Source organism: Poecilia reticulata, chromosome 5, assembly GCF_904066995.2.
Source record: "Poecilia reticulata chromosome 5, P_reticulata-male-v2, whole genome shotgun sequence".
In the NCBI taxonomy this organism is placed as follows: domain Eukaryota; kingdom Metazoa; phylum Chordata; class Actinopteri; order Cyprinodontiformes; family Poeciliidae; genus Poecilia; species Poecilia reticulata.
In genome coordinates, this window is record NC_088834.1 from 11709482 (window position 1) to 11732795 (window position 23314).

The 23314-nt window shown below is 39.7% G+C and overlaps 2 protein-coding genes across 4 annotated transcripts in view; one reads left to right on the forward strand and one right to left on the reverse strand.

The window, feature by feature from the left end:
* Nucleotides 1-14157, forward strand: part of atg7 (ATG7 autophagy related 7 homolog (S. cerevisiae)) — a 71540-nt gene extending 57383 nt beyond the window's left edge. Inside the window, exon 19 of the mRNA XM_008408544.3 lies at nucleotides 12556-14157. Coding sequence (XP_008406766.1) covers nucleotides 12556-12588 — 33 coding nt within the window. The 3' untranslated portion in view covers nucleotides 12589-14157. The remainder of the gene's footprint in view (nucleotides 1-12555) is intronic.
* Nucleotides 13461-23314, reverse strand: part of vgll4b (vestigial-like family member 4b) — a 39908-nt gene continuing 30054 nt past the window's right edge. For all 3 annotated transcript variants that reach the window (XM_081607019.1, XM_081607021.1, XM_081607020.1), the window contains 3 exons: nucleotides 20052-20316; nucleotides 19690-19807; nucleotides 13461-18515 (listed from right to left, as the gene is read on the reverse strand). In XM_081607019.1, coding sequence (XP_081463145.1) covers nucleotides 18259-18515; nucleotides 19690-19807; nucleotides 20052-20316 — 640 coding nt within the window. In that variant the 3' untranslated portion in view covers nucleotides 13461-18258. The remainder of the gene's footprint in view (nucleotides 18516-19689; nucleotides 19808-20051; nucleotides 20317-23314) is intronic.

Consider the following 23314-nt stretch of genomic DNA (forward strand, 5'->3'; position numbering starts at 1 on the left):
CAGGCCTATAACGTTGTTTTAGTCTTAAAAATGCAAAAATGAGCTCTGATTGGATTTGATCTTCCTGGCTACTTTCCTCTTCTTGCTACTTTGTTAGGTATGTCTTGCTAGTGTCAGGTTGAACCTCCAGAGCTGCTATTTGATTGACGATTTAAAAGGGTGTCAGCAACATTCCTCAGACCTCTTGTTCCCTGCAGACATGATGATTTGTCATTTTTACAACCACGATGCGTCTCCTGTTCCACCACATCCCAAATGTGCTATTGGATTGAGATCTGATGACTGGAGGTCATTGGAGTGCAGCAAACCCATTATCATGTTTAGGAAACCAGTTTGATGTTATTTGAGAATCACCGTCCTGCTGCAAATAGCAATCAGACGATAGGAACACTGTGGTCATAAAGTGATGGAAAGGGACAGAAAAGATACTTAGGCTGTGTATTTTAAATAATGCTCAGATTTTAAACCACCAGCAGTAGCCTTAAGTCCTCTACAAGGTCACATCGATGTGCCAAAATCGGATCTCATTGTCGCAGTTGCATGATGACAATTTTGTCATTTTGGTCTCAGCCTCTCTTCCATCTGTCCCTTCTTGTTTTAGGTCAGCTGGAATTACCAGAATTATTTGTCTTTGCTTATTTCTCTGCTTTATTATCAATAAAAGAGTAGCCTAACTTTCCTTACCCCTGATAGAGAACATCTTTTTGCTGCAGTAAAAAGTAAAAGATTTTTCAAATAGTTATCTCCAAATTCTTACTGCGATATAGGTTTAGATTTTATAGAAATATCCAATATGCAGCTTATCTTTTAAGTATATTATTAAGTCAGTGTTTGATGGTTTACTGCTGTATGGTGGGAGGCCATTATGTGGTTCAGGGTTTTGTTTAATTTGACCCAGTGTAAGAGAGATGTGGAGGTTAAGTTGTAGCTTCTCCTCCTTTTCCTGTCTCCACCCTTCTTGTTTTCCTCTTCCTGTCCCAGGCTTCGGTGAATAGGACGTGTACTCACTAAATGACACACCATGTTCCCCCACGAGAGCTGTGGGCCTGGAACAATGAGAACATCAGAGGGAACAAAAGGATCTTTACAGGAAATGGAACCGGGCGAATTATTATTTTAAATTTAGTCAACGGGAGGCAGATGGTAGTTTTAATTTTCAGTTTTAACATATAGTGATTACATGTGATTATGCATAGCTTTAAACGATCCAGACCTTGAGGTATTGTGTCAGATTGTATGGACATGTTAGGATTCATTGTTCTGTGCTTGATTAAATCAACAGACAAATAACAATTTCATTCATTGAATAGAAGAGCCATCCAGACCTCCACGGTCCCATTTTAAAAAAGTCAAAATGAATATTGTTGGGTAGATAGTCAAAGTTTGGGTTTAAATGAGATTGTGACGATGTGGTATGACCTTATACAGCGCGCTCATGTTTAAACAACCCCTCCCTGTTGCTACATTACAACAATTCTGTGAATTGGAGTGGACCAAAACTCCCTCATGGAGGGAAAAGGTTCAATTCTAGGTTTTACAAACACTTGATGTCAGTTGTTTCTCCCAGGGTTTGGCACAATCATTAGGTTTCTTTCTCACATGGGGCCAGGTGGGTTTGGATAGCTGTTTTATTTCAATAAATGTAATCATAGTTTCAAAACTGCATGCTTTATTTGCTTGGATTATCTTTGTCTAATATCAAAATGTGCATTATCTAATTCATTTAAATGTGACACAAAAGTAAAGGGGGAAGAAATTTGTAAGAGGGCCACATGATCAACCAACATATTACTTTAAAATTTGGACAAAGTCTTTCTGTTTTAGTAAACTGTGCTTATATAACAAAAATAAATAAATCAAAGCTTTGTCAATACTAGCACATCTCTGTTCATGTTGGTGGTAGCTGCTGTGTGTGTGACATCCAGACCGAAGCCATCAACAATCCTGAGATCTGTTCTCAGTTTACTGAACCACATCAGCATGTAGAAACAGACACACCTACAGCAACGCATCCAATGGGCCGAAGCATCTGGAACTGCTTTATCAAATGAGCTTTTTTTTTTTTTTTTTTTACTGTGAAGCAATATTAACCCAAGCTCTGTGTTTTGTGTGGACTTGTACGATCTGCCCTGAGACATTTTTTTTTATTAAACAGAAGCCATTAGTGGGTTTGGAGTCTTTTGTTTTATGATTTTCGCTCACTTTGGATGGCTTCAAGCAGCAATGAGGGGACAGTAGAGAGGCTTAAAAAGCAAAATACAAAAGAAAAAAAAAACCCATCAAAAATCATCAAAGCTACTGAAGACTGAAGATTTAATGCAAGATCAGAGAAATCAGTCTTGTTGGGTTTAAACATCTAAGTTTATTAAATCCAAAAACAGCAGAGTATGTAACTAGCATGAGTTTTACATTCCTGCTTGATTTTTGTGTAAAGTCGCACAAAAACTTCCAGTTGTAATTTTTTTTCTTGCATTCACTACTGACACCTTTGCATAATTTAATAATAATTACCCAAACGTGTGGTTTGAGTAATTAACAAAGTAATGTTCTAATGTCTCCAATTCTAAGGACCATAAATCATCAGCTTTAAGCATGAAGTACTGAGCTCCTTCTATGAAGCATTTCAAATTATTGCAACAGTTATTGCCAATTTATGGTCTTGATCATTTAACAAAATGATTTTATGACATCTTAGTAGAAACACTATAGCAGATGCTTAAATATATTGATTCATATTATTTTAGGGAAAATCTTGATTGCAGCATTTATTGATGATCTACAAAAATCTAAATTAACAGATAATTTAAAAAAACTAGTTTAATGCTAGTAAACTTTGTTCTCAAGCAGTATAAAATAAAATCCTACACTTTGGAAGGATGTTGCTAATTCCGATTATATTTAAGAATCTTGTCCCTATTTAAAAGAAAACGCGAAGAGCTTTGGGCCACATGTTGTAGCTTATTATTATTATGCAGATTTCCTTTGGCCTTCAGTTCAGTTTAAGGCGTCTCTCAGCTGGTGAAGCCACCCTGCTGCAGACGCCCGACTTGTTGTGCAGGGTTGTTTGAGGATTTCAGGATTGCAACGAACTGCAGCAGTTCTTGGCTTTGTACTCGATCCTATGAGGTCACCTCTGCTGCTGATGGGTAATTCAGATTCTTTCATCAGCCAGTTTACACTCTCTTCATTTGTTGCACACGTGTTTGTGGGATTATTTTGGTGTGGTACTGAAAGATGATCCTGAAGCTAAATAGGGTTTAGCGCTCTTAATCCCAGTTGATCTTTCTTTTTACTGGAACATGACACATTGTCTTCTTATACAGATTAACTCTGAGGATTCGTTTTGGGAAATCAAACCACTCGATGTGTTTTTCTACTTTTTCTACTTTTTTTTTTTTTTTTTGCAAGAGACCAACACATCTTCAAAGCCAGGATGGAATAATTTAAATCCAATAATAAACCTGCAGCTATTGTTGTTCTCCCAGACTCATATTTTTTTCCCTCTCAGTCTGCATTTCCATTTCTTGACTTTAATGAGCATCCTTCAATTTGCTTAAGCTTCTCAAATATTTTATGCTGAAATTTCAATACACAGCACAGCTATGACCTATCTATGACTTTTTATTTGACATTTGAGCTAATTAACTTTTGCCGCCAGAGATGGTACTTCAAAAGCAAACCAGAAGGCTGAAACACTTTTTAATCTTAGTGTTAGGTCCCTGGTTTATTGTCGCTTTTAAAAGTCTTCACATCCCTGTTAGAAATCTAGACTTTTGTAATCGGGAAAGGAAAGAAACCATCATAAGTCATTTAGAAAAAGAATTTTCCTTTAATTGGTTTTATGTGATTTAGATCTGTAAAGCTGCAATGACCTGGTTGAATTTTTGCACAAACCCCAAAGCTAAAACTCTGCTGATGTACTTTTTGATTTTGGGTCAACATTCAATCTTCATAGTTCAGAGTCTGTTAGCATCTCTAGTCTGCCTTGGAAATGTTCCCCAAGTTACTTCCTCTGGTTCTGGTACTCTGTTCACTTATGACCCTGAAGTCACAGAAGAACAAAACATGAGTCTCCATGAAGTTTACACAACAAAACTGAAAACTGATAATTGACTCCAACCTTTGCTGCCTTTCAAATTCTCTCCAAATCTGTGAGATAATGAGAACATCTGTTGTCCGCAGCCCTCTTCGTGTGACCCACAGATATCCTCTCTGTGAGCTCTGGACTATGGCTGGGTCAGTTCAAAAGTTTGTTGCTTTTTGTTTGTTCGTGCTTTAAAGGAAATCGTTTTCAGCTGATAGTTTTGGGTCAAAACTGAACTTGAACTGAACTACCAGCATTTTATTCATTTACCAAACATGCCTTTTGAAACTGTGGCTTGGATATTTTCACTGGAAGAAAAGGTTTCCGTCTCTCTCTGTCCAGACACATTGTTCCCCTAAATGACTGTCTTTTCTGTAAAATGCTGTTTAACTCTGATATACCCTTCTCCTGATTGATGTTCTTTGTACAAACGTTGTAATGTTTTGTAATCTCTCTGCCACGAACGACTTTAGCTACTAAGTTAAATGTTTGGCAGACTGAGCTAGGACTGGCTGATGAATAGATTTTATCATTTAATATTTTTTTTGTTTTTGTTTTTTGAAGATGTGCTTTTTGGGAAATCTGGATTTATGTTTTTTTTTTTTTTCCACCAATGTACTCCTTGGGTTTCTGTAGTTCAGAGTGATGTCATCACTCACAATGCCTGCTGTCTTGTGTGACAAGCGTTGTTCAGGAAAAGTTTTTTTTTTTTTTTTAGTCATGATTTTACAAGAATACAGTTGTAGCAATAAATAAAATCATATGATAATAATTTAATATTGTGAGAATAAAATCTTAATGCTACCAGAATAGTTGCAATATTTGGAAAATGAAGTAGTAGTTTTATGAGAACTCCAACACAAGAAATATCAAAAAATATATTATTCAAGTTTTTTTCTCAGTAAACAACTTTTCTCTTGTAGTTTGAAGACATACTTCTGGTAACATTTATTCTATTGATATCATGGCAGCATTTTGTAATTAAACAAAAATTCTTACAGCCTTTCCCTGTTGCTCTGTTGTACAACTCACAGCTCACTTTTTAATAGTATTTTAAAGTATTTAAAGTATCATTTGTAATTTCTCTGGTGTAGAAAAAATCTTTTGATTTTGTTTTCAAGCTTCAAATGTGTTTTGAAAAAGTTTTAGTTCATATTTTAGAAAAAAATAGGCAACAGCAGTTCTTTAACATTTTCCACCTTATGTATTAGTATGTTTGGTGAAATTTTCACAGATTAATTCAGATTAAATGTCAGAAAATTTTTCGCAGTGCACTTTTTTTTTATAGTCTGAAACAAAAATGTAAGAAAATCATTATGTACACATGGTAAAAAATGCTTTTGCTCTTCTCTCGCCGATTTGAAATCGGCGCCTCCTGATAAACTAAACTAAAGTCGCCCTTCAGCAACACCTCAGGTGATTTTTAAACCTCATCCCAGCTCTGAGTGGACTTCAAAGCGCCGGCATTTCAGGGCAGAACCCTCCTCTGAGCCGGAAAGCGACGCCTCACGGAGGCCACACCCAAAGCTGCATTATTTATTTACATCCTGCAGCCAGAAGCCACAGATCATTTGTTTGTTCCAGTATATGATGTTTATATATGTGAGCTGTCATTGTGGGAGTGAGGCCTGATCTCTCGCTCAGCAGTACAGGGTCACCACAAAGGCCCATAAACATGCACACACACTTGCTATTGTTGTAGTTGTTACGGTAATTTTAAGTGTGTCTTTTGGTAATTCCATGATAAGTGCAGTGCGGTTTCCCAAAAGAGAGGAAAGCAAAGGAGAGGAGCTAAAAAAGAAACCTTCATAAGTCTTTTCTGGGATTTTTTATTTTTTTCCCCCAATGTGGATAGCTGGTAAGGGTTTCCAACCACTAACCCATTGTGAGCTGTACAGGGGCTACTTTTATCGACTGTTGCTTCTCGCTGTGATTGTTGAAGCCACTTTTAGGGGTTTTCTGTCTTCCTAGAGATAAAACCTGCCCTCGGGAGGTTCGGAGGGGGCAGATGAAAAGGGAAGCACCCCTTCAGCTCTTTAATCCACACTCCCAGATGTGAATCATTTGTTAGAGGAAACAAAAATTTCCTGAGCAGACACCCCTGTGTGGTGTTTGATCTGCTTTCTGTTGATGACTATTAGATCTGGCAGTCGTAGAAATAACAGTTTACGCTGTTTTAGACTCTGATCGGTTTCTCTTTTTAATTATCAAACAAATATTTGGTGTAGGTGACCCCCTACTGTGGTTAATGAATAAACCAACATTACTGACAATCATTCATCATAAATACCTGAAGCTCACTAATCAGAGCGTTTTCGTAAAATAGGGAGAAGTTAGTTTTCAAATTCTCTGATCAAGTTATTTTGAGGCATAAGTTGTAATAGATGTGTCTTGCTACAACTGTAGTCATCAGTGTACTTTGTTGAAACTTTATTGTAGAGGAGAGGAAGGAAAATTAAATATATTTTTTTAATTCTTTAAGAAATTAAATACAGAAAAGTGGTGCTAGCATGTGTATTCAATTGAACAAGCACACCCTCGCAGTATAGCACAGCCACCACCATGTCTATATGTTGCGTAAATGCATTATTGTGAAGTAGAAGAATAAAATCATAACCGTTTGTATCCATCTCCTTTTACTCTCATACCCTGAAATAAACTCCAGAAGAACCAAGGCTTCAGAAGTCTATTAATTACTGAGTGAAATCCACCTGTTTATGATTACATCTCAGTAAAAATGTGCGTAATTAGTGAGCAAACAGCAGCATAAAGACCAAGAAACACAGCAGACAGATCAGGGATGAAGTTATGGAGAAGTCTGAAGGAGAGTTGGGTTATAAAACAACATCTCAAGCTCCGGACATCATGCTGAAGTTTGTTCAATTCATCTTCTAAAGCTGGAAAAAATGACACAGTTTCAAACCTAAACTAAGGGGCTTCGCAAAAAGAGAATCAACCGGAGAAGCAGCCAAGAGGCCCATGGTAACTCTGGAAGAGCTGCAGAGACCAACAGCTCAGGTTGGGCAATATGTTGGCTGTGGAGTCGATCAGGAACATTTTAGAAGAAAACCTTTTGGATGCTCCACAAGATTTGAGAGTTTGGGTGAGATCTGCCTTCCTGCAGAACACCAAAGTGGTTTATATCAAAACATATTCAAGTGTCAGAATGACCCAGTCAAAGTCCTGAATCAAATTGGAGAATCTGTACCAAGACATGAAAATTCGGTCCACAGGCATGCTATATCCAATCCGATTGAAATTTGGAAATAGGAATTGATAAAAGTTTTAATCTTAGATGCACAAAGCTGGTAGAGACCAAAGACTGTAACTGCAGTAAAACATGAATCAGTAGTTTATGTTCTACTTTATTCTATTACAAAAACCCCTTAAAATGCATTGAAGTTTGCATTTGTAATATGAAGAGGTTGCAGAGCATTTACTCGTGCAGTACACTGTCTGTGTGCTATTGAATTAATAAAATACAAACTAACAGCAGAGCAAATGCCTGTCTATATCTACAGATGTCAAGGCAGTGTTGGAGATGCATTTTCAATCAATTTTGAGTTGATTTTAATCCAACTTGGAAATCCTAACCTATACGTTTGAATCTCAGAAAAACGCATTCATCTGTACGGAAAATGCTCCACTAATAGTTCAATGATCTTCAACTAATACCCAGAGAGATTGACTAATCCTGAAATATCAGGCCATGTGAAGACTCTGATTGTGCTTTTTCACATGAATGCTTTTTTTGGTGGGCTGATTCCACAAATAGAAAGAAGGGCAGATTGAAAACCAAGGACCCCATTGCATTACCGAAGTGGGAAACAAAAATAAGAGCTCCACATTCCTGGTTTTAGTCCAAGGAGGGATTTCCTTCTCCCTGTCTGATGGGCATCCCTCCATCCCTCAGCAAACCCGTCTGCTGCATCAGGAGCTGCTCTGCGTATAATGACAGACACTAACTGCTTAATTTAGGTCTGAAAAAAAAATCACAAACACAATCACTAGACAGCAAACATCAATTCAAACCAACTGGCTTTCCCAACATACATTTTTATTTATTTATTTTTTTTTTTTTTTAAACTAGCAGCACTTAGTGCTTGTTGCGCCCAGCAGCCCTAAACCACATCACTCTGTGTGGTCCTCTAATTGCATATCAGATGGAGCCAGTCTCCATGATGAAAGCTTGACTTTGCGCTTTGTTCTCTGGTGTCAGTTCTAATATGTAAAGCAGATGTGTTTTTAATAGCCCAGTCTATCAGTGGTTGAGTAGTGCTGCCTAGCTGAATGGCGTTAGAGGTTGGAGTCCCACTGGGGCCACCCGCACATAGGATGTACTCCTGTGTGAGGGCTCCGGGTTTTTAAACTGCGCCCCAAACGGGCCACAGCACTGAGTCATCTGCCTGAAAGTGGCAGTGGAAGTGAAATCACAACGATCCTACAAAGGTCCCCCTCTTGAACAAGTTTATTCAAAGCAAAGAAAACAAAAGGAGTTCTGGCTTTACTTCTTTTTTTCGAAGTGCTGCTTTTCTCCAGGCCTGCGGAGTGGCAAACGCTGCTGAAACCCCTCATGCTGGGGCTTGTTGTTGTGTTTATGGGAGAGCAGTAATCAGCAGCAGCAGCAGCAGCAGCTGAGGCTTGGCTGCGTTTCCAGCAGCAGCCGCTTCCAGCTAAAGCTTCCTCTATCTGATCAGATCTTAGCGCTGTTTCAACAACTAGCCCGGATTATCATATCAGCCGGAGCCGCGCTTGTTCCTAACACTTTCCCACAGAGATTACGAGCTGGGCGTTATGAAACATCCAGCTGTCGGTGCCGTTGTTTTTGTTTTTAAATCCACAATAAGTGAAGGTGTGAAGCCTGTCGATGTGCAGCTTTTACAGCCGAGATCCAGTCGGAGCAGATTTCTGAAAACTGTTTTCTTCTGTCCATCCCTCCGTCCATCTGTTCATCAGTCCATCCATCTTCTTCTTATCTCAGGTTAGTTCCTGTTATAAGGTAGGCCCCCAATCACCCCTCTCTCCAGAAACACTTTGGTTTATCCCAAACCTTTCTGGTCCTGTCCTTCAGAACTGGAATTGCTTTAGGAGTGGCATTGAAGAGAACTGAGGTCCAAACCATCTCGACTCTGCTTATTGGAAAACACTAATACTTGAAATGACGCCAATGCAATTTCAAATGTGTTTTTCCTATTTTTAGAAGGGATTAGATTCATGAATCTGTGTAGCATAGTGTTTATCATTTTTGCTAATGGATATGGAAACTTGGACTTTTGCAGCTGGTATTTAGACAGGATTTCACTGCTGTAACACCTGAGCCCTTCTTATGGTATTGAAATAAGATGCTGTCTCTTTGGACGAAGCGTAGTAAACAATGCACTTGTGCCTAGTGACAAAAATAATATTTGTGTTTTCCATCCAGGTTAGCACTATTTGTAAACTTTAAGCTTTGCAGAATCGTCAAGCTTCCTAATTGGCCAGAGCTGATTTGGGCTTTGCAGAAATCTGCTTAATCGTTGCACCGACGGAGGGAAACGCTTGAGAAACATCCCAGCTATTCAGTCGTACTTTGCAGGCTGGAGTAAAGTTGTTGGCTTCGGTTCGCTCAAGCTATTCATGTTACATAATCCTCCCCAACCCACCTTCCCTAATTCAAAACTCCCACTCACTCCAACCTTCTTTCTATTTTGTACAAAAGGTTGCACACACACACACGCAAACATGCACACTCAAGACCTCAGTTTGGCATGGCAGCCATCCAGAGAGGGGCTCTAATCTCGCTGGTTTTCAAAGCGGCCTTTGCTTCTGTCCTTCTGATGGTTGCTCTGCTGCTGCAGTGGAGCAGAAATGCAGAGCGTCCAGCTTTGATATGAATTAGTCTCTGATTCTCCACTCTGGGCCTCAAACTCGCTCTGACAAACACACTGTGGATGCAGCATGTAAACAAGACAAGTTCATGTGCGGCAGAACAGGTTGGGCAACTCTTGGCTACTCGACATTGATGCCTTTCAGCGCGATGTGCGGTAATTTCTCTTTTGGTTGAGTTGCAGCCAAACCATAAACACGCCGCAGGACAATGAGGAGCTGAAATGTGATTGGCTGAGGTTGAAATCCAGTTCATGTTGAATGATTTTTGCAAGGCTGACTTGTTAGTAAGAATCAAATAAGCTCCTTTTTTTTCCAGACAACTTTATCATGTATATCTTTTTTTTTTTTTGTTTGTTTTTAACGTCAATTCTTGGTAGAAATTTTCCAGCTATCACTTTGCGTTTAGCATTCCTTTGTTTGTCCTGCCTGTTACAATTACTCTTTAGTAATTCAGAGACTTAACATTTCTCAACATTGTTTTGGAAGAACAATTGGAAACCGTCAAAATTTTCTCCCATTGGAATTTGACTTTAATCTCATTCATACAATAATTATTTTTTCTTATTTTCATATTCATTTAAAGTGAGAACCAGCAAACAAACATTACACATTTTCTTCTGTCTGAGATAAAAGTGGTAAAACCTGCACTAAAACTTATGGCTGTTTGAGTTGAAGATTTAGTGAAATGAGATCATCTTTAATCAAATGATGCAGAGAGAAACTTCATGTGTGCCTTAGCAACAACACCCAAACACCTTTGTGCACCTCTGGGCCTCTGCTGCTTCTCATCTACTTCATACTCATGACAGCTTCAAGAAATGTTGTAAATACAAGTCGGGCTCTGTAGTTTCCAAGAATCCGTCGCCATGAGGTTCCCAGATTTAACACAATCAAATCTAGCAAGAAGCCTTCTTGGAGGCTGTTGCACACACAGCTTCTGTGTGGCTAGATAAATTAATGTCCAGTATTGTATCGCTGAAATGACCACAAGCTCAGCCTTTGTGCAGTTTCAGTGGAACAGTTTTATGTATTTTATTGACATAATGAACGTGTTTCTCCTGATTCACAGTGAAAGAAACATGTCAATTCAGGTTGAAGTTAACAGTTCAACAGTTTTTCTTTATGCTAGCTCTCAGTCTCTGTGAAACGGTCGTCTTGAGCAGCATCGTGACGCAGCCGGATGTTGTGGTCTTTGCACATGATGCATTCATCCAATCTAAAAGTTGCACCTCACAACTGAACTGAGGAACTATTTGTTCATTTGACTCTCATCACCTCTAAAGCAGACCCAGGGTTTTCTGCAAACAGTTGGCGTGTTCTTCCTCACACAGTCCTAGCACTGCACGATAGATTAACTTGTAACTCTACATATAGATGAGTGGGTGGACAGAAAGACTTGGACCTTTTGGGGAAAAAAGATAGTAGTCTGTAGATATCCAACACAAGCAAACATTTCTGCCCAGTGATATATTGGTTAATGGATCACCTGAACTAGATCAACGAGAAGCACTGATGGAGAACAAACTAATAAACTTTAAAGTTATTAGGATTATTTCATTAGCATTGCAATTGTTTAATTTAATATGAACTTGTGCTTTTTATTGATGTCATTGGTCTGACAATACTGCACTTCTTGTTTTGTTTTTTGGGTTTTTTTGTTTGTATTTTTGGATTTTTTTTTTTGTTTTCAACAAAATTTGGAACTGTATCTTTTATTTGAAATATTAAAGATGTGCCAGTATTTGATACAAATGGTCATATATCTAGAAATGGTCAAATAAAAATAAACTTTTCTCAGTGCTTTCTTTCAGCCTGTAGTTTGATGTTCTCCACATTAGTTGTTTTTTTGTTTTTTTTTTCTTTTTCACTTTTGGTAGGGGATTCCTTAGTTTTCTGGGACGCTATGTCTCAGCTCTTTGAGCAGTGAAGTCGAGGAATGCAGCGTATGTGTGTCAGAGATGTGTCTCAGTCTGTGCAGCATTCCAGTCGGTGTTGGAGGAGGTATGTGAATTACGCTTTACAGTGGGGGAATGTGAGGAATCTGCTGCCATAAGAAGGCCACTTTTGTTTACCGACACTCCTGAATAGCCGGTCCTTCTGTGTTTCTGTGTCACTTCCTGGTCAGAAAGCTACTTGGAGTGATTCTCACTAATGTTTTTGAAAAGCTTTTCCAAATCTGCAGCACTCCAGGCTCTGAATATTTCTAACAATTGGAAGAAATCCGAATCCTGTGTAGAACATGACCAAAATCCCTTTTTGCTCTGCGTAAGTTTGCATGATGATGCACTTGATTTGTTCTGTGTTATTGCAGCGTAGCTTTCATTTTCACATATAGTTGGTGATAAAAACATGCAAACAGTATTTCTGAAGCCGGACCTTTATTTACTCAGGATGTTTGTGAAGACGGAGCATACAACTCGAGACTCCAGAATGTAAACGTAACATTAAATTGTTAGTAGGAAAACTTTAAAGCCCAAACACCTGCTGCTGCGGGAGCTTTCGAAGAAAAAAAGTCTCTCTGACGTCTCTTGAATGCTGCTTTGTTTTGCCTTGTTAATCATTTTGTCTCTGAAAGGCTTCTTTTGTGTTTTTGTTCTCGTCAGATCTGGGACATGAGCGACGATGAGAGCATCTGAAGGGGTGGAGCAGCGGGAGGATTTCACTCCAAAAATATTCTTCACAATACCAAACATCAAGCTCTGTACATTAGACACGAGGTGCATCGTCACACTTGAGCAGTAACGGTAAAACTAATTCTTCACAAGCGGACAAAGAGCTCGAGCTTATTGTGGCGTGTAAAACCATGTTTGCAAAAATTAAGTGTTGACCTGTCTCTTTAAATTGTAAATTATGATCACCACAATAAACGGGTTTAGTTGATTCTGTCAGCAAGGTTTTGACATCTGTTTGCTCATTCAGCCTGGAAAAGAAGAGCATCAGGCGAAACACTGAAACACATCCGAGGACTCGCCAGATCCGTCCATCTCATCTTCTGTTTACTAGAGACCCAAACATGCACAGAGCAGCTGATACGAAAAGCAGCTTTCAGATCATTCCTGTGAGGAAACCTGCACACAGATGTTTCTGTGCAGCTGGACTGTAGACTGGCGGGAACCAAATCAAGTTGACAAATTAAGATTTCAGAAGTTTTTTGTTTGATTTATTTTTACTTTGCACTGTCTTGTGTCTGCTAACCTGTTTGAGTCTTAAGGCCTGTAAAAAAAAAAAAGCTCAGTGATGAGATCAGTGTTTAAAAGCAAAGCAGAAATTGTGAATGAATAACGTTTCAGCTTAGCTAATTCACTTCTGTTGGTGTTTAACCTAAAAAGTGTAATAAAAAGTTTCCTCAGTTTAACATCAAAGAGCGTTAGATGGCCGTGTGGTTTCTGTGTAATGGAACTATATGCACTCGACATCCTTCCACACACTCCGTGTGTTTAGTTGCAGAAATGTCTCCAACTCTTCACACAACCACATGAAAAGAGCTTCAGGACAGAGACACGCAGTCTGTGGTTTAAAAGCACTTTATTGTTCATCAAGGCTACTTTACGTACAAAAAAGGTGGCCTGCCAAAACCTTTTGAGTAGGAGACACAGAGCCACAAAATTTGTTGATTTTTGATACATTATGTCTTACAGTTCAGAGTACTACTACCACTAAGTACATGCTACTTCCACTTCAAAAATCAGACCTGGAACATGTGGAGCAATCAGAGTGAAGACCAACTCCTCTTTGATTTGTCAGCTGACTGAATGTACAACTTGATAAAGATTTATTAAAGGTGGAAACTGTGGTGGTGGATTCACAGCTAATTTACCACCATAATCATTGGGGGGGAAGGAAAAAATGCCCTGGATCAAAATAAAGGATTCAAATGTGATTCAGTCTCCATCCGTAGAGCAACTTAAGAGTTGCTTACATGCATTTTAGATGTACATGCCAGTAACTTTTGTTTCGTCAATGCAAAATAGAAAAAAAAAAAAGTTGTTCCAAGTTATGTTTTTGTTCGAATGTCTCAGATTTCTGATGAATGTAGACGAACGGGTTTGAGTGGAAGTAGCGATTGTCGACGACACATCTGTGTGGCGTAATGTGGTTTCATACGTTTACTGTGTTCCTGCACTTGAACCTTTACTCCAGACAAACAAAACTCTACTGACAAAAAAAAAAGATCAACTTTTTTCACAAAAAAAAAAAAAAGAAAATGCAATGATTACAATATAAGGACAGAAAAAAAACAATTAAATAGCTACATATCATTAACAAATTAATTGTTCCTCAAAAAAATACCTACGATTTTTTTTCTCTGTACATTCGTTACGCACAGCGTAATGATGGTCTTATAGTTACCTAATATATAAAAAAAAGTATTTTAAGTGATTTTCCTACAGTGTGTAGGGAGTGCATGCCAAAGCATAGCTCTCGCCTCCTACCTACAGGGTGGTAGTGAAATGATAAGTAAATGATAGAAATTAAAATCCTCTGGACTTCTAGCCTCTTTCCCTCATGATTTCTAGCAAGGCACTCGCTGCAGTTGATTTATATGGAGAGGCGTTGCCGTGAGACCTTAAATAAAGTACAGTGCTGTGTAAAAGTATTTAACCCTTTACAGACTTCTTCCTTTTCTGCCACAGTTAAATATGCCAGAACAAACCAATTCTAATACCAGACAAACGAAGGAGTAAATGTAAAAATGTTCAATTTTACTGTCCTCAATCACTTAAAGTGTACCGAGATGGCTCAGTTAAAGGTCAGTGTTAAAAAATATTTCTAAAGGCGTGGCCTAATCAAAGTTTGAATTTCAATCCAACTGAGATTTAGTATGACCTCCTAGGGTCATTCATGCATGGAGTTGTCATTGTGGCCAAATTAAAACAAAAATAATCAGGTTATTTCTATGGCATTGTAAATGAGTCAATCAGCACCCCGGTTTACAGTGATTACCTATTGACAGAAGGTAAGGGTTAGCTTCTTCTTGTTTTACCTTAAGCATAAATAAAGTCATCCAAAGATTGTTTTTATAAATACCCTGGTTATATTCATGTGATATTAGAAATGCGACAAAGAAATCTGTAGGGAGACTCACATTTGTACTGCACTGTAGACTTTAAGTGCCAAGTGAATGTCTTGTGACTCACAGCTTGCGCTAACAAAAGCACAGCTCCTGCAGCTCAGTCTTCGCCACCCCAGCCTGCCTGCCACACCTTACTAGTCTCAGAAAACTCGTAAAACTGTTTTCTTTTCATGAAATCGTTGTGGGTTTCTGTTTCGTCCCATCTGGTTTGGTAGCTGATGATGGAATGTGTGGACAATCCAGAGGACACCTTCCATCTTTGGAACCTTGTAGGATCACCATACTCGCTACCGACTGCTTAACAGCAAACGGTAATAAACCTCATCTATGAACTCAAAGCTCAGTGACATGAAATGACTCTCCATACCACTACTACAAGTCTAGGTCTCTCAAACAAAAGCTCTAAATGTTGCTGAAAATGTTATGGCACCCCAAGTAAGTTTGTTCCTTTTGTCTGAAACAAATCTGCTGGATAAAAGAAAGCTGCGTGGAGGGAACGCTGGCTGCTGTTAAAGATGCTTGAGGCCTGTAAAAGTTCCCAACTGGAGGAATGTATGCCACCGTGGTGCAGGTTGTACTACAAAATATAATGTATTTAGGCCGAAGAGAGAGAAACAAAGCCATTCTTGAGAAAAGAAAGCACTAAACACCAAGTCAAAGCATAAAATGTCAGGTGAGGGAGGTTAAAAGAGCTGCTGGCTAAAGAGCTAGTTTGCAATCTGTTTAGTTCTCTAATTCCAATATGTATTTAATTGTCAATAAAATGCAGACGATGAGTTTTTAGAGGATACATCACCAAATGTATCCAAGCCTTTGAGACTACCTAGTACCCAGGTAGACTCTGTGGGTGTAACTAAAGTCAGGCTAAGATGCTTCTGATGAAAACCTGACAGTTTGGATCGACTTGGTGTCTCACGCTGAAGTTTGTAGCATCTTGTACCAGCGATGGATCAACATCTGATTAAAACCCAAACCAACAGCAGAACCCAGAGCCAGCCCGACGCGATGACGCCAGGCGTCGTCGTGCCAGACGGTTTTGAGAGAAGAAGCCGTTATCACCTAACAGAGCCTGTCCGGAGGCCGTCCCACTATAGATGCTTGTTACCATACTAATATTAATGGAAAACAATCAAAAACAATACAAAAGTATAATAATAACATGGAGTACGACTGACCCAGCAGTGAGTGTATAGTGTCTATGTCTGTTACTGACAACAAAAGAAGTAACAACAAACGTCTCAATGAAAAAAAAAAGGTTAATAGTTATGCTTGAAATGCTAAAAACCCTAATAGATACCAGCTATTTAAAAAATAAAACAAAATACATGCACCTGTAAAAGCATTAATTTACCTTTAAAACCTTAGAAATTATTAAACCACAGTCTGCAGGAGGGGGGACAAAGATAGCAGGGTGTTAGCCATATATAATTCTAACACCGGTGTTAGAAAGAGTCACATAAACAAAAGGTGTCTTTGAAGAGATTATAATAATCCTTTCCCCCCCCAGTCAGAAAACCAGGCCATGCCCCCCCCACCCCCACCCCCCCACCTCTTTTCTTTTCAGAAACCACAAAGTGACGTGCAGCGTCATCTATCCCCTCATCAGTGTCAGCAGTTAACGCCTTTGAAACACATCAAAGCAGACGGTTCAGTGGAGCCCAACGTTCGGGTCGGATGTTGAAAGAAAACAAATTCTGGTTTTGTTCATTTGATAGAGATCGACATTCAAATTTAACTTAAGGGGCGTCAGGCGGGTAGTTCTCAGGGGCAACGTTACCTCCACCCTCTATCTGGGTCTCATATTCAATACAGAATGTTAGAGTTCAACTGGGAATAGAAAGTTTTTAATTTCAATGTTCAACTTTCCCTCCATAAATTAGAGTTACTGGCATTGATTTCCATCTCGCTTATTCTTCAGTCCTTTTGTTCTCACACTCTTAAAGTGTAATCTTAGACAACATCAAGAAGCTGAAAAATGCGGTGGAACATAAATTCACCTGAGAAGTGCTTAGATTAGAGGGAAGCTCAGAGTAGTTTCTATGATGACACTTTGATGTTGATACATTTCTGGACTTTCCCACATCTAGTCCGTTAAAACCCCATCCTGCCTTCAGAGAGTTCACGATGTGGACAGACATTCTGCAGGTAGGTGCTGCTGGAGACTGATCACAGATCAGAAGCCTGGCTTCAAGACAGCAACACACACCGTCCCTTTACTGCTTTTAATTAACCTCTGTCCAAGCAAAGTGCCATGATCTATCTAATGCTTAAAAGCACTTTGTAGCGGGTGACCAAACATGCTTCTACTGCCCAACGTAACTGGAGTGTGTTTACATTTGTACAAATGACAATGCATGCAAGACTTTGCACACACATGTTGAAGTCGACTAATCTCAGGTAGACTTTAAACGAGAGTTATTGGGAAATCAATGCAGGGCTCCAACACGTGAGATAAGGTGTGATTGCATCAATATACACTTTTTAAGCCCCAGTGTGTTCAGAGTCAGATTACAAACCTAACATGCCACCCATACCTTTTTAAGCAGTAGTGCAAATCAGACTGAGTCGATCATCTAAGGTCATGTACAACAGGCGAACAGCCAGAGCTCGCGTACAGCAGACGGGCGAGGTGAAGGGGAGGGGCTGCGTGTGTGTGTGTGTTTTTTTTTTCAAGGTGGACACTGAATAACAGGGGTTGAGGTTTCTTTGGTAGCATGGTAAGGTGGACTGTGATTGCGTTCTAAGGTGTGTTTCTCATTTTTCATTCAAAAAAGGCCAGGCATGTCAGAACAGAATCAGCTTACAGAACTATTGTTAGCAAAACAGACAAAAAAACAAAAAACAAAGAAGAAAGTGAATAATTAAAACAGTCTTTCCTCTTCTTATGTACATAAAACTACAAACACTTGCTCAGCTCCAAGCCAACCATGCAGGGGTGATGAAAAACTGGAAGGAGCAAGCTGATGCGCCAGTCATGTTCCGCTTTTGAATCTTCCTCAGTCAGAACTGATTTTTGTCCGGCAGAGCCAGATAATGGAAGGGAGGTGAGCATGTCTTTATTGCTTGAGTGATCCACAGTGACTGAGCAGGCTTGAGGGTTTTGGCTGTTTTTAGCAGACCAGCAGGCAGGCAGTCCCTCTTGGGAGCTGGTGACAGACCAAAATGGCAGGGGCATGGACCTTGGAGCTGAGATGATTGGATGAGAAGGGGGTGGGGGGGATCCTCTCTGCCTTCAAGAGACCACAGACGGGGAGTGGTTGTGATTGACCATGCGACTGTCGGGAGAGGAGTTTGGGCTGCTGCCGGACGACGAGGGACTCCCCTTGTTTTTGATCTGCAGCCAGGTCTCGCCCAGCGCCTTGGCGAAGTGGTCGTCCACAGAGCCAGTGATGGACACAGAGTTGGTGGCGGTGGGCTCGGGCTCCTTGTAGTTCTTCCCGAGGCTGCGACGGAAATGTTCCTCGATAACAGGGTCGCAGTCCGTGTTGGCTGGAAGAAAAGCAGTTCTCGGTTACCAATTTGATAATGAAAAGAGAAACATCCCACATATATTCCGCTTTATGATTTTCTGTGGGCAATTTATTGCCTTAAATTAGTTTGAGAACAAGTAATTTTAGGTCACTGGAAATATCTACTTTACTTCTCGGGGCTTTTTTTATATACACAAAAAGACCGTTTTAAATTTCCCCGTTAACCTCAATGAGATCATTGAAATCCCAGTGGGATCATAAAAACAGCCATTTTAAATTTATTATGGCAAAGAAAATACAACATTCTCAGAAAGTCATGGAGGCTTGAAGTGACTTTTTTAAGTGTTGAAATAACAGACAAGAATGTTTAAGTTATTATTGCCTGCCATAGCGATTCATTGAGAGCAACTCAGTGAACTGCAAATGATCCAAATTCTTAATTGGCCTAAACCAGCAATGAAAGAAGATTGGTTGTCTAAAGAAAACAGATGTTCTAAATAGGAAACTCGGTTCTACATGTTGGCTTGCTTTGAAGAGTTTGCAGTTACTTTTCAAAATAAAAGCATTGATATATCAAATAAAATAATATTTTCTGAAGTAGAAGCCAAATCAAAAGCGCCAATATTCCATACAACAGATAACTGCTGAAGCAGGTTTAACGTTGCTAAAGTAACAAAAGCAAAGATAAAAAGAAAAGGATTATGTTGACCTTTCAAAATAAAAATACACTTCAAAGTAAAATCTTGAATATTCAAGATGGCAGATATTTTTTAAAGTAAGTTCTACATCACTAATAGGAGGCTTAGTAATACTAATAGCAGTGATGAAAATGGAAATTTTATCTCATGTTAAACTTTACCCATGTATTTTAAAATAATTCTTCAAATTACTGAAAATGTAGATGTATGTAATGTATGTATGTATAAAATATGTATGCAATGCTTACATAACTAAATGAAGTTATAAAAAGTAATAAAAAAGCAAAGCTTAAACATTCAGTTTGGTGTGTTTCATGGTTAGTTCAAATCTGGGTTTTTCATTACCTCCAGATATTAACTGGACATGAAAGAAAAAGAAATTCTGGCTTGTTAAAATAAACCTTGCATGATGAACAATCCACTTTTTTTTGTTTTTCAAAAAGTACCCAATTTACTTGATAATAAACATTTCTTCATAACTGTGTTTGCGCTCACTGTTGATTTTTCTGTGGTTGTTGGTGAAGTTGGAGCATCCGTTGTGGGAGACGGGACACTGCGACAGGTTGCAGTTGCGATTGTTGGCTGCAGCACACGTGATCACCGATGGACGATTCTGAGAGAACAAAAGGCGCTGTGTTCAATAAGAGTTCTGAGAAATGCTGCCCAGCAATTATGCAAGAAACGGTGGGATGGAAAAACGCAAACAGAATAATTCTGCACCAGTCAAAGAAAAAAAAAATTCCCCGCAGAGAAAGCGCGGCTAACAAAAGCACATTAGTCAGACCGTGACTAAGTAACTGAACTATTTAAGAAAGTGCTCAGCGTTGGAGACAGAAGAAGCAGGACGTGTGTTTTACCTGCTGCCGTTCCACTGCGCTGACTGTGTGCGCCACCGAGGCCATGGCTGCTGTGCTGCTGCGTGGCGTCGCCACCATGCTGTTTTTGGTAAGCGCCAAAGGTTGGTCCATGCCTGCTAACGAGGCCAGGTGGTGGTGGTGGTGGTGGCCGTGGCCATACAGGTGGTTGGCTTGGACCCCCAGATGAACAGGAACAACAATGCGCTCGCTGGGACTCCGCCGATGGTCCTTCACAACAGGGGAGCTGCGGTAGTCTGTCGGTTTCCTGTGAAACAAGAAGAAATCACTTTACCTCAGCGACTACACCTAATTTCTATTTAATCAACAAGTGAGTTTTCCAATTGTTTGACATATTTGTTGATTCATACAGAAAAAAAAAAAAATCAGAAGGCAAACTAGTGAAGAAAGAGAATTGATTAAAAGATGACAGTACAGGAATGATCCGACACAAACTCAAACGCTAATTTCTCAGATAACTTGGAGTGTTGATAAGCCCTTTGGTAGAATCACAACCTCTCTCACACAGTGTCTCCATGTGAGCAAGGCAAGGGGAGCTGTTGCCTAAATTTATCCAACATGGAAGGATTCCAAACTTATTTCTGCACAGAGGGACAAATGGGCAGCGAGTTCAAAGCTTTAAAGTGATTTCCTTAGAAAAGGAAAATCCACATTATCTCTCTCTAGTGAGGGAGCAGCCAGCACACTTAATACCCCTGAATATTAAAACTCTAAAGAAAAAAAAAAAAACTGCAGCCAAAATTTACTGTCAACATGTGATAAAATCTGCAAACACATTAGAAACGCTCCCCTTTAGATTTAGCTTCATTTCCCTAAACCTCTTTTCTACAACAGTGGGTTGAGTAATTGGGTCATGGAAGCCCAACTGGCCACAAAGAGTGGTCTCTCTTCTCTCCAAAATGTGAGCTCATCCCTGGAAAACCAGAACTGATGATAAGACTTTACACTAACAACACTTTAACACAACACACATTCTGCCTGTTTTTTTCCAGCTCTGGTGATAATAACTTTGATATGTTTGTTACACAGCGTTTATACCTGACATTGTGCAGACTTGCTTCCAGTTTAACAGGTAGTGATTATTCCAGTGAGTGCGTCATATGTGGTCCTTGTTCCTTGTGTGTGCGCGTGTGTGGGGGGGTGTGTGTGTGAGTGTGTTCCTGTGTTGCTCCATTCCCTTCTGACATTGAGGCCCAATTTGAGGGAGCAAAACGTACTGTACTGCCTTCCCTGCTCTTCATTTCTCTCCACCTGCATACCCACTTCAGGGGTTGAGGGGGTGGGCTTGTTTATATACAAAACCTACACACACTCCTCGCTTCTACACAGACATGCACAAGTTTCATATGTATTCACATCCTTATTAAAGGTTTTCACATACTGTACAACTACAAGAACCCAAACTTTTTTTTTCTTAGAATGGGAGGAAATAAAATGTTTATGCTTGCATGCTAACACCGTGTTAAAGCAGCTTGTGATATAACTGCAGCATTCAGTCTTCATTCCTTGGAGTCTATCAGGCTCCACCTGCTCACTACCACCTTGCCAAAGTTCTCCAAATCTTTCAAATTGTGAGGTTTGGGAATTTCACCCACACGTCATGATCCTACTACTACATTTGACTGTAGGTATACTCTCCTTACTGTGATGTTCATGGCTGATTTAGCAATAAATATATCCTAAGAAGCTGTGGGTTAAAAGTTCAAGTTGGGTTTCGTCATAAATATAAACATTCTTCTGCAGAGTGTTGGCAGGTTTTAGCCAGGCCAGGAAATAAATGATTCGATCCATCTTCTCCTTAGTCTAGACATGTGAAGAATACGGAAGACATATGGGTCTTTTTGTACCATTTTCCTGACTGATGACTTTGAGCAAGAGGACATTCTCATTCTTTGTAACTGGTCTACTAAACATTGCTTTAAGCTAAGGTATAAGAAAAATTTGGTCTGGAAAAATCATCTGGAAAATCCTAACAGAACAGCTGAGCTTTACTCACAGTTGTTCAGTTTCAGTATATCTGATGGCAGGTATACTGCCATCAGATATACTGATGGCAGTATACCCCCCCCCCCAAACCCCCCCAATAAAACTGGCCTTTTAACAGAGAAGTGTTCACTCTATTTTCTACATATAAACTATTCAGGGTCAAGTGAGTAAAAGTGATCTAATTTATTGCAAACAATTCTGCATTATACTGGAGGATGGTAAACAACTTCAATCTTTTCCAAATAACTTGTGGAGGCATTTCCTCAAAATGGTGAAGTTTGCTTCACTGCGTTGTAAGAGCAAACATTAGACTCTGTGGTGAAAAACCAGGAGGAGCCCTTTAAGGTGTGTTTGGATGCAAAGCAAGTTCAGATAAACAGTTGTAGGACCATGTGACCAGGCAACCTGACTGCTGGGTCAAGCATCTGGAGTCCACAGCACCATCCTCCACAAACAACAGCAAACACAAAACAGGAGAGAGGAGGAAGTGGGGAGCTGCATGTGAATGGTCCAGACCTTTAGCTCATGAAAGCGCGAGCGAGGTTGGTAGTTTCCTTCGTTTGTGCTGAGAGCTTACATGAGCAAAGAGACCCCCCAGTCTTTTTCTCTCCTAATGCTGCCCCCTCTCTTTTTCTCACAATCAGCAGCAAACTTCCTGAGGGTCAACTGAGGGATAGACTTGGCAGGACTTTTATAAACCCAGGCTCACTGCTCACCAACAAGCTCATGTGTTTTTCACTAGTGGCATCAATATCCATTTCCCTTCTGCTAAAAAAAAAAAAAAAGTCAAAGCTTTTTGAACTAAATCATGTGGAGAATATGTGTGTTGTACATCTCTTATTTTATCTCCAGATGTAACCAATACCCGAGCCTAGAGGGAAGAAGACAGACGAGTCACAGTTTGACTGTCATCACTGCCAAGAAGCAGTCATGCCCACATCCTCATACAACAGGACAGTCGTCACAGGAACCAATGACTGGGGATTAACAAATCTGCCTAATGAATGGCATGGCTGCTGAATCAATCTGCCCCCTCGTCTTTCTGTGGCTTGTGACTACCCACTAAATCACACTTCATGTCAGTGTTCAGGCTTTTAAAGCCCAACCTGTGTCCTTGTCTCCATTACTCCCCTCTCAATTCTCATTGAAAGGTCACACTGGGAGGACGGAGGAGGAGGACATTAGGGCAGAGATAGAGAACTGTTCATGAAACAAGGGCCTGAGATAAAACAAGGTGGATTATAAAACACAATAAGAGC